This window comes from Ictidomys tridecemlineatus, chromosome 9 (genome assembly GCF_052094955.1).
Source record: "Ictidomys tridecemlineatus isolate mIctTri1 chromosome 9, mIctTri1.hap1, whole genome shotgun sequence".
NCBI lineage: Eukaryota > Metazoa > Chordata > Mammalia > Rodentia > Sciuridae > Ictidomys > Ictidomys tridecemlineatus.
In genome coordinates, this window is record NC_135485.1 from 102621719 (window position 1) to 102633755 (window position 12037).

The window sequence follows — 12037 nt, forward strand, 5'->3', positions numbered from 1 at the left end:
CTTATCCCTTCTGTTGTTTTTCGAACTAAATTTTTAGCCTGGACAGCTGATCCTGCCTTTCCAGGCCCTAACCTGCAGATCCTTCCACGTGTAATTCTAAGAATCCGGCAGCCAACACTACATTCCCTCTTTGTAGAAATGCCCTTCTCCCTCTCCAGGCATCTCCACCTCATTGGAAAAGCCTGGCCCTAACAAATCAAATGCTATTGGAACAGCAAAGAGACAAATGGGGTGGATTAGTAACTTGGAGGCCGGGAAGAGTTTGGCTTCTTGCTGATGGCTTTGCAAGAATATAGTCTCTTTACAGGGCTCCTCTGTTCCTCTGTGTGCTCCGGTTCAGGACTGCGCTCCCCGCCCCACAGGGATTATCCCTAGCAAGATATAAAAACTTGTATTCTCATTCCCTCAAGCCCCTTCAAGATTGCCAAAGCCCAAATCCTCTCAACAGGGCCCGCCTGGAACTTCTGCCTCTGGGAATGGCAATTGCTCCCAACAATCCGGCTGGGGGAAGAGACAGCCAGGATCCCATTAATGGTTTTGTTTAGTTTCTTGGCAAACAAGCCCTCAATTCAAGCTCCTGCCATCTGGGGCCAGGTCTAGAAGAAGAGTGCCAGGCTCACCCTTCCCACGGAGAAAAAAAACGCTTTAGTCACAGACACAGCAACAAGAAGGATGCCCAGGGAGCCCGCAGAGAAATTGAGAGCCTTTCTAAAATGCTGGAAAACTTTCTCTAGCTATGACCACCTGCAGGAAGGAAAAATATAGAAACCCTGAGACTCAGGGCAGAGTTAACTGGATTGCAACCTTCTGGCCCTGGATTAAAAACCCTTGGTCGCAGAGTACAGTGGACTGGACTCAAAGCCACAGCATGTACATAAATGATGCTCCTAGAACACTTTCAGAGATGACACAGTAAAGCCAGGGCAGGCAGACTGTGAAAGTACGCGCGCCTGGGGAGGGGTCGCGCCCACAGAATCCAGGTTATTGATAGGGACACGGGGTGGGGAGGGGACGGAGCAGGAGTCTTGCACCGGGAATCAAGGTCACGGTGACCCCTGGCCTACCCAGGAAGCAGCAGGTGTCTGCTCAACCCCAAGCTTTGCCTCTCTACTGCCTGCCGGCGTCTTGCTCTGGGTCCCTAGAAGCCAGAGTGGAAATGCGACCTGACCCCGGAGGGGCGGGGCGGGGCGCGGGCAGTGGCCGGCTGCGCAGGTGGGCGGGTCGGGCCGGCGGAAGCCGGTTGGACCTATAAAGTGCTGGCTGCCCCAGAGGCGAAGCCGCTTAGTGGAGCCTGCGTCGGGTGGGTGGGGTGGTGAACACCAGCACCGATCGCTGCTGGGATTCGCGGGTCACTGCGGGGGGCTAGAGCTGCAGAGGCGTGTGCCTGCCTCTGTTTACCCCTCAGCGCTGCGGGCCAGCTCGGCGGCGGCTCGGGAGCAGGTGAGCTGCGCGGCGACTTTGGTGGAGCCAGCGCGGGCGGGGATGGCTCAGTGGGGAAGTCGCTTGCAACTTGCACTAACTTTTAAGTTAGTTTCAGGTTGTGGCTGTAGTTGGCGTCTCCGCTCTCAGGGCTTTGTAAACTTGGGGTGCGGAGGCTGGTTCCTCTCTTTCAAAGAAAAGAGTCTGGGGGAAGGCGCTCTGGCAGCGCCGGGCATTTTATTTAGGAGCCTCTGCACGTCTTGCTGCTTTTGCAAATCTCTTTTCTGTTGTTTTTCCAGCAGCCCAGAAAGGCCGTTCTGCCCCACGAGGGAAACAGAGCCGTTGACCATGGTTGCAACTGGCAGTTTGAGCAGTAAGAATCCAGCCAGCATTTCAGAGTTGCTGGACCGTGGCTATCATCCAGAGAGCCTGCTAAATGGTGAGTTTCCCAACTACCCAACTCTCTGCCCTCCAAAAATCGCAGCCCCTGGATAGATCCGGTCGACTGATGTGCGACTTCACCCCTTGCTCAAATGCATAGGATGCTACAAAATCCTTCTGAGATCCCTTCTCAAACTCTCTAGCATCATCTGTCCAGTAGAAACAAACGTAGGAACAATAAAATACTGGAGGGATGTACCATTCTAGTCCTCTGCTAACAGGCTCCTTGGGATTAAGTTCTTTATCCTACATGGTTGTGAAGTTAAATGTATTTATTTGTGTAACCAACATAATCACACCCCTGAAATTCTCATGTGCCCATTTGCCATCAGTTTCTGCTCTCCCGTGTCTCCAGGAAGCCATCCATCTGCTTTTGATCACTATAAATTAGTTTTGCTTTTAGAGTTTCAGATAAATTAAGTAATACAACATGCATTCTCTTATATCTGGTTTCTTTGCCACATTCCTAGTATTTTTCCATGTCTTATATCCGTGTGTTCTTCTTTATTATTGAGTAGCATTCTATTTGTAAATGTACCCATTATTCCATTTTTAATGTCAGAAGGCAAGTTTACACAGCAGTGGTGTGGACTTTTGTCATTTACAACTTTTAACAGCATTTTCTAAATTAACATACTGCCCAGCTACCAAAGAGCAGTGGGACCATAGATAAATTGCTTAAGCTCTTTGAACCTTTCTCATTTAGAAGGAAAAATTAGTTGATGACCGAATTTTATATGGCCAAAACTCTAAAATTCTCTGTCTTGGATAGAGATAAAACATGGAGTCCTTATCATTTGGAATGTATTAGTTATAAAAAAATAAGTATATACATGAGGTAGAGACAGGAAAATGCAGTAGCCAATGAAAGTGAATATGCTTAGGGTTTGAAGCAGGCAGGGCATCTGTGTATACTTTGGTCTGGTGACTGTGTATGTGTGTGTGGTGTGGCATCCTGCCAAGTGGTAGGATTAATTTGGAAGGTAGGTGACCAAATGCAGAGCTATCTTTTTCCTTTGAGCAAATCTAATTTTGTTTTCCTAGGACTATTTTGTTTTGCTTGGCTAAGAAAAACTACCCAGCCAGTTATAAATAACTCCATGAACCTCAAAGGTCCTCTCTTTGAGCAATCAAAGAGCTTGAAGCTAAAATTGGTTCTACAAACCATTCCAGTAAAGACTTTTAAAGAAAAACATGAATTTGATAGATCTTTGATATAGTTCATCAAGCTCATGATGGACTCATTTAAGAATTATAGCAAAAATTCTCTATTCCACAATATCTATATTCCTAAGAGTTAGCAAGGAAGAGCCCCTTAGTCTAAAACAAAAGTTATAACCATTTTTATTCCAGAAGTAATGCATGTTCTTTATAAAACAAAATTGGAAAAACCCCATAAGTAAATAAACAAAAGAGAAAAAAAAATTAGTAGTGATCTTGGATAACCACAAATATATTTTTGATGTGGTCTTTAAGATTGTGTGTTTATACACACACCCTATTCATAGAAAAGTGGTTATATCCTATTCACCTTATTTATCAAAACCTTTATTTTATAGATAAAATAAGAGTTGAAATGACTTGCTGTTTTATCTAGATAGTTAACATCAAAATGAGTTCAACTGACTTACCAGAAAATACTAGAAAAGATAGATAGAATATATAAAAGTAAACTGTGTTGTTATCTTAGAGCGTTTTTCCTACTCCTAGGTTTTCTTTTTCTCCTCCTTTATCTACAACTTTAATTTCCTACAGATTTTGACTACTGGGATTATGTTGTTCCTGAACCCAACCTCAACGAGGTGATATTTGAGGAGACAACCTGCCAGAATTTGGTTAAAATGCTAGAGAACTGTCTGTCCAAATCAAAGCAAACCAAACTCGGTTGCTCAAAGGTCCTTGTCCCAGAGAAACTGACCCAGAGAATTGCTCAAGATGTCCTGCGGCTTTCTTCCACAGAACCCTGTGGCCTTCGAGGCTGTGTGATGCACGTGAACTTGGAAATTGAAAATGTATGTAAAAAGCTGGATAGGATTGTGTGTGATGCTAGTGTGGTGCCTACTTTTGAGCTGACCCTTGTGTTTAAACAGGAGAACTGCTCATGGACTAGCTTCAGGGACTTCTTTAGTAGAGGTCGCTTCTCATCTGGCCTTAGGCGAACTCTAATCCTCAGTTCAGGATTTCGACTTGTTAAGAAAAAACTTTACTCTCTGATTGGAACCACAGTCATTGAAGAGTGCTAAGAAGGAAACATTTTTAAAGATTCTTTTGTGATTAATAAAACTATGCAGCTACTCAGTTAAAGTCATTTGTAGTTGGCCCTGCCTGTCCTCACCAGAACCCCCAAATGTAGAACATCTTTCTGTGTTTCTCGTTCATAGCAACCCAGCTAACAGGCTGGTTTTGTGGCTCTTGAGAAATAACCTAAGAGAGTGTACATTTTCTGCTTATATCACATTTCTTACAGAATGGAGTGGAATAAAGAAGCAAGAGAAGCAATCCGCTTCAGTTTTATGTTTGATACCACAACTTTGTGTAGGTAGCCTTGCTAATAGGTCATATAAACCAAATTTTCCTGGTTTGACTTTCCTATGGCTTTTTCTTTTTCTCTCTAAGTTCTCAAAGTGATCTTTTCAATCGAAGAATCATCTAAATAATGTTCAGTCCATCAAAACATGTAGCATCCAGCCCACTCCACCAATTTTCTGCCAATTTCCTACTCAAATTTGAAGACAAGAGGGTAGAATTAAATGGGTGAACTTAATTCAAACCTCACCCTAGGTATGAGTGAATAAGAAATGTCTCAGAGACAACAGAAATGTTTCACTGTTTCTTGGTGTCTTGGTGTTCTCCCCACTCCTCTGTTATCGATGAAAAACTTGGGCTGCACTTTCAGTAACCACAGTATTACTCTAAATGGTTTTATGGTATGACACAAGCTCAGTTTTCCTAGTTCCCAAGTATTGAATGTCATCTTTAAAGTAGAAAAAATGGAATGTTAAACGTTTTGTGTTTGTGGTTGATTCCATGGAGCACCTAAAGAATACCTACTTATAACAATGGGAAAGAAATGCTTAGATTCAGATCCACTCAGATTCATTTGTTAACAACTTCTTCTCAATGCTATATATGCTTAATCTCAGATGAACCATCTCACCTGTCGGTGTTATCTCATCTCTGGCCATTTCTGGGAATTGAGCTCTCTCTCCTTAACCTCAGTGGTCAAAGGAGATGGCTGCACACTAACACTTTTAATTATCAAGATGTTTATATTTATAGAGTCTGCTTTAGCTGAAGAGATCTGGTTTATTCTGCAGACTAGAGAATGAAAATCACATGCCCAGCTCCCTTTCACCATTGGTACCTGTCTCTAGGGAATAATAAAGGCCTTTATTTTAATTTAATTTTTTTTTTTGTCTTTTTCCAACTGACTAGATCATTTATGTTTCTTTTTTATGTTAATGAAAGCCTCTACATGACAATGTTCAATTCAACAAGGCCTTCACATTCTTACTGTGGCTTTTGGATAAGGAGCTTATTCAGGTCTTCTTCCCAGGCTATTAGCACCACTTCACATTCCCTGAAGCCAGGCGTTAGGGACAGATGTCTTCATACTGGTGTTACAAAAACAAGTGTGATCCTGTTACTGATCTTTAGAGGTGACCTAAAATGTCACTGTTCAAAAGAGCAGGTGTTCTAGCTAATTGAACTCTACAAATGCTTGCAAAGATACTACAAAGCCAGTCTTCATAGGACTGGGCCAATAGGCTATCAATGTTTTGCATGTCTGTTATTGTTCAGGGCTCAAAAGGTCACTGTGTTTCTATAGCTGTTTTAGAGTCCTTACCACTGTTTGGGTAAGGCTACTCGGGCATGGATGTAGAACTGTTATCCTTTTTCCACTAACAGTTTTCGTTCAGTCTTTTGCTTGTTATGCTTACAAAATGGTGATGGCTTATGGAGGCTCTTAAATTAATGTTCCTGTTAAGGGAAATTAAAGTTTGTCTATTTTTGACAATAAAGTGTTATATATTTTTAATTATCTTGTCCTCTTTGTCTTTTCTGAGTTTATTCAATGATCACCCTAATATATATTTGACAGTATTTGGAGAAAGATAACCAAACAATTATTTCCTTTTTTATGAAGCCCACTTGTATGCTCAGGTATCATATTCCAGTTGTATTTATTGCATGTGCTTATGTATCAATAAAGACTGGTTTGCTTCATAATTTTTCAACTTTTTTCATAATACTTTTTATGGGAAGACATGAATAATTTGAACTTCTTTGGCAACTGCCTTTTAAAAAAAAATCTTAAAACTCATTATGTAAAGAGTTATTATACAGCTTTTCCAGTGGCCAAACACAGATATATCAAATTATATGACCAATAATGTACATAACCATCTTTATCAGTATATTCTATTTGAATATCATATCTTTCTCATTCCCATAATATTCTTCATCTTGGATTTTTCATCTTTTTTGTCTATTTTTTTCTGTCTCCTCAAATGTATGGTCATTAGCTCAGATTTCTCACACTAGAGACCCAACATTTAACAAGATTTGCTAAGTGCTGGGTATTGTTTGAGGTTCTTTGCAAAATTATGTATTGAATCATATGAAACGGGACTCCTGTCATTTCCACCTTATAAAGAGCAGACACAGACAGGTCAAGCAATTTGCCCCCAAAACACTGAGTTTCACTGCAGAGAAACAGTGTAAAACCAAGCCAAGTCCTCGGGCCGCACTGTTTTACCTCTCCATCTCATGCTGCCTCTAAATGTGCAAGCAGCACAAAGATGCTATCCACATCACTGCATGACTGTAAGAATAGTCAGGAGCATTGCCATTAAATTTTTTTAAAAAAGGAATTTTTAATGTGGTTTCTGGTCATGTAGGAAAAAAAAAAGAAAACTACTGAAAATATTCACTAGTCATTGAAATAGGGTTATGCTCAGACTTTAAAAAAAAAACTGTCCTTATATGGAAAAGACACACATTTCAAATCTACCACCTTTGCTCCTATCTCATACAGTGGACTGGTAACTTCTTCACATACTTTCTAATAAAGATGTGCTTTATCCCTTATCTGAATGAGAAATAAGCCATTATGTAGAGTGTAAGATGTGATCCTGAAAAAATTCAATCTCCTGAATATATTTCACCAATGACGTAGTCTATATCCTCACAGAGTTGCCTCCAAATCACAAGTCATTAGTGCACAGATTCAGGAGACTGAATTCATGTATTGATCTATAGGTATATATGATACATAGATAGATATCTTTGATCTGATGTACAGCTCTCAATTATCTATATAGATTTAAACAAGTGATAATGATAACAATAATACTATTTTAAAAGTCCAATGCAGGTTGTGACAGATGAGAAAGAAGAGGTACAAGGCGACATGCCAGAAGGGAAGAACAGATATGTATGGATCTAGACCCTGTCATTAATTGTTTACAACATACTCCATTGCATCCTCTGCATCTGCACCAGACAAAAGAGCAAGATTGTAAGGGGTCTCATGGGGAAATCAGGAGTCACATGTGATGGTACACACACAGCTCCTGTCTACATCCCATGTAGAACTCTGTCACATGGCCCCTTTAAATTGCAGGAGGAACATGATGCAGGAGATGGGCTTGATGAACTGCCAGCACAGGGAGACAGATTAGCCAATGAAACACAGTAAAGAACCCAGACACAGGCTATACATAGAAGGAAAATAGATCGACTGCAGAGCTGGCCCTTTGGATCAATAGGCAAAAAGTGGTTCTTTCAATAATAGGTGCTATAACAATGATTTATGAGCAAAACACAAAATTGAATACATACACATTGAACCTCAAAAATCAATTCTGAGTTGAACAAAGAATTAAGTAAGAAGAACATTGAGAAGACAATAAAACTTTTATGATTTTGATGTGGGGAAAAATTTTTTAAATAAGATGCAAAGGTATACTTTCATCTATCAAATAATCCTATAAAGAGCATAAAAATAAAATTTATGAATTAGAAGTATCATATAACTGAGAGAGTTACTAATAAGAATACACCAAGAATTCTTTGTGAGCGATAAGAAAAACACAAAGGAAAACAGATATGCAAAAGCCTGAATAGGCCCTTTACAGAGCAGGAAGCCCATTTGACTGAAAAATATATGAAAAACATTCTCAATCTAACTAGTGAACAGAGAAATGCAAATCAAAAGCATAAGATATCACTGGATACACATGCATATCGGTTAAAAAACTGATAATTCTATAAGTTGGGGAAACTATGGAGAAAAGAACTCACTTTAATATGCTGACGTGTGTGTGTGTGTGTGTTTGTGTGTGTGTAGCATTCTTCTGTAAAATTGATGACAAGCATATCTTCTGAACCAGCAATCGTTTTTAGTTATTGTACATTGTTTTTCAAACTTTTTTGCTTATTGTATATCTAAGGCATTTTGTGAAAGTGTACCCTGTGCCATATTTTTAAATTGCCATCCAAATTTTTCACCCTAATTTTAAAAAGTTCCAAATGATGTAAGCTCCAATATGTGGTAAATACTGACCTTTTAAAATAAAACTATTACATCACATTGTTAAGTGTTTCCAATGGCATGTAAATAGCATAGTAACTTGATACTCACACACATCTATTTAGAAAATACTAAAATAGGGACTTCAACAGAATGACATATTTTTCAGTGTTACTTTATCCCTGTACCCTCTCAGAGTCATTTTTATACAGAATTTTACTTTAATGTAATATTTTAAATCTGGAAGTCTTTGATGACTATATCTTCTCCAAATAAAAATCAGGTTATAAATTCAAATTTAAATGTTTTAAATGTTTCAAACCAATTTGTGATTGAGTTCACCTTATAATGGTGCATAATGATCAAAACATCCTTAAGTACACTTTCCAATTTTATAAATACTATTAAACTAAAATAAGAATAAAACAATAATCTCTCTCTCTCTCTCTGTACTTGGGATTGAACCCAGGGGTGCTTAACCACTGAGCAACATCCCCATCCCTTTTTATTTCTTATTTTGAGACAGGGTCTCGCTAAATTGCTTAGGGCCTTGTTAAGTTGCTGAAGCTGGCTTTGAAGTAATGATCTTCCTGCCTTGGCCTCCTGAGTCACTGGATTATAGGCATTCACCACCATGTTCAGATAATAAGCTATGTCTTAAGGAGATGAATAACTCAAATTAGTTAATTATTTGTGAATAAATATTGTTTTTTTTCTAGAATTTGAAATTCAAAAAAAATTCCTATTTTTTTTCTGATTGTGACTAATCTCCAAATAGATGTTGAAGTATTAGGGTATAAGACTTCAAACATAAGAATTTTGATTGGACACAATTAAGCCATAACAGTAGACATTCATATAATAAATTTTCTCAATACCATCCTAGAACAATAATTCAAACAGTTCTTTCTTCAGTACTTTAGAGTGATTTTCATTTCTAAATGAAGCATTATAGTAAGATTCACCAAGAAGACAGGTGTGTTTTATAAAGTTAGGGAGAAGATTGTTATAGAAATAGATAAGCAGTATCTGCATCTTGAGAAAGTTTTCACAGAGATCAATTTTAGAAGAGTTTATAGAGAAACAAAGTGTTGGGAAATTGTTTCCCCTAAACAATTAGTGCTCCATACCATATGGAAAACACCTTCATGCCCCCTACCAGGTTCCCAGTTTACTGCCCTTTATTTTTTCACTGATGTTCTAGGAGATTCCCACAGAACTTCAGCATCACACTGTTCAGAAGAGCAAGGTGGAAGCAACACGTTTCCCCAGTTATAGAATGAACGACTAAATTATGGCATGATTATAAATGGAATGCCAAACAGGAACAAAAATGAGTGGTTTTACATTACAAATTACCAGATGGATCCTGGGGTCATAATATTGAATATAAAAAGAAGTCATAAAAAATTAATAAGCAGGCTGTTGTTTGTTTATTTAATACACAAAAAAAAACCCATGAAAATCTAAAATGTTTAGGGACACATAAATATACATGGCTTATCTATTTTTAAAACTTTGGTGATTAATAAGCACTAATTAAGCACTAATTTTAGAATAGTGGAACATGCCATGACATAGGAAGTGTGTGAGAATAATGAGGGGTTCACAGAAAGCACGAGAAGTAGTAGTAGTGACCTTTTCCTTAAATTTGGAGGTGGGCACACAGGTTATTGAATGTTGACTCTCTATGCTTTACATGTATTTGATAAATCTCTTTACTTAATAGTTAACGTAGCACTTAAAAATATTAAAGGCTTAGGGCAATTAAAACTAAATGAAATTCAACCTGTATCTCTACTTACAAAATAAGTACTTACAAAGCATATTTTCATTAAACTTGCTCAGAGAAACAAAAATCACTGTTAATTTATTTGGGACACTAATTGTTCCTAGTATTATGAGCAAACTGCAACAATTATTATAGCCTGCTTTCAATTATTTGCACCACAGAGTGGAGCCATAAAATAAGTTATAAGAAACAGCATAAAATGTAAAAATCATTACCACTTGGCTATTGGCTACATGTTATTAATCTTGCAACAGATTTATCTTTGCAGAGGATAACATAAAGGGGTTTTTACTGTCTTTTTAATATTTATTTTTAATTGTAATTGAACACAATACCTTTATTTTATTTATTCATTCATTTATTTATTTATTTTTATGTGGTGCTGAGGTTCAAACCCAGAGCCTCGGCACGTGCTAGGCGAGCGCTCTACCACTGAGCTACAACCCCATCCCCGGTTTTTACTGTCTTGGGTATATAATATCTACAAAATTATGATAGATCATGCTGATGAAAGCAGATAAAATAGAAGAGGCTGCTAAGAAACTTAATCATCTAGAGAAGTAAGATGTGATCTTATTTCAGAACTCATAATTGGATAGAATCATTTACAAAATAAATATTAGTAGCAAATACGTAGTTTCAAAAACAAATCTTGAATTCATCCAAAACATGATAAAGGAAAAGCAAAAACCAACAGTTGATTCACATAAATCAACTTATCGTTTGAATGACTGTGCTGACAAAGAATTAAGAGGTTTCCTAAACTCATTTCAAGGTAAAACTCCAAACTCAAGCCCCTCAATATTTTGTAATGTCCCATCTGTAATATTAGTATTTAGATACTGAGTCAACTACTATTGTGTTTCAGAGAATACTCTGAGTAATTATCACAAAATTTAAATGGAATTTTCTAAATATAGTAGATGCTGAAGTATGAAGGAAATGTTAGCAGCAGGACAGAACATGAAGAGAATTATTTCTGGTGTTGGGAACTCTATAGGATCAAAATTAATTCTACTTTCAAAGTAACATATTTGTCTACTATAGTATCATAGAGATATGTAGAAGACACAAAACTCCTGAGTCAGAAACAAAGGATTTTATTACTCATGTATAGCAAGCAACATGAACATGAATTTCCACCAGTAACTTGTTCCCTTCGAGTCTCACAGGAGCAAGGGGATTGGGCCCAGATTGATGCCTATAGGTCATGTTACAGGAGAGGAACGTGAGTTTATGGAACATGAATCTTTCATAATGCATAACCTTTGCTCAACTGGGAGACCCTACCCATCTCCCACAGTTATTCACTATAAAAACATTCCTGAAAAGAGAATCACTACTATTTTACCCTTCTTAAAAATAATGCTAGCCAGACATGGTGGTGCACTCCTGTAATCCCAGTGGCTGGGGAGGCTGAGGCAGGAGGATCACAGGTGTGAAGCCAGTCTCAGCAACTTAGTGAGGCTGTAAGCAACCTAATGAGACTCTGTCTCAAAATTTAAAATAAAAAAGTCTGGGTATGTGGCTCAGTGATTAAGCACACTTGGACTTGGGTTTAATCCCTGGAATAATAATAATAATAATAATAATAATAATAATAATAATAATGGGACAACAATTTCTAATAATGGAACAACAATTTCTAATAGGTGTAGCAGGAGTAAATTCTCCCATTAAATTCCCATAGCTCATCATGTCTCTAGGAACCTACGACCTCATTAGGACAGAAGATAATCATCTGCAAAATACTTGATAAATGTAGACAATAAATCACTGTAGACTAACTATTTTATAAAAATTTTGCTTTATAAAGATACTATATGTTCATAAAGGACACTAGGATTGGC

General features: G+C 38.0%; 1 protein-coding gene across 2 annotated transcripts; it reads left to right on the plus strand.

The window, feature by feature from the left end:
* Nucleotides 1-1272: 1272 nt before the first annotated feature.
* On the plus strand, nt 1273-5899 carry Ddit4l (DNA damage inducible transcript 4 like). 2 transcript variants are annotated; one of them, XM_005325750.4, is made up of 3 exons: nt 1273-1440; nt 1722-1858; nt 3616-5899. In XM_005325750.4, the coding sequence occupies exons 2-3, from the start codon at nt 1768-1770 to the stop codon at nt 4101-4103; spliced, it is 579 nt and encodes a 192-aa protein (XP_005325807.1). In that variant the 5' UTR covers nt 1273-1440; nt 1722-1767; the 3' UTR covers nt 4104-5899. The 2 variants fall into 2 exon arrangements, with proteins under 2 accessions (XP_005325807.1, XP_005325806.1); XM_005325749.4 differs by having other exon boundaries at nt 1274-1440; nt 1719-1858.
* The last annotated feature ends 6138 nt before the right edge of the window (nt 5900-12037 follow it).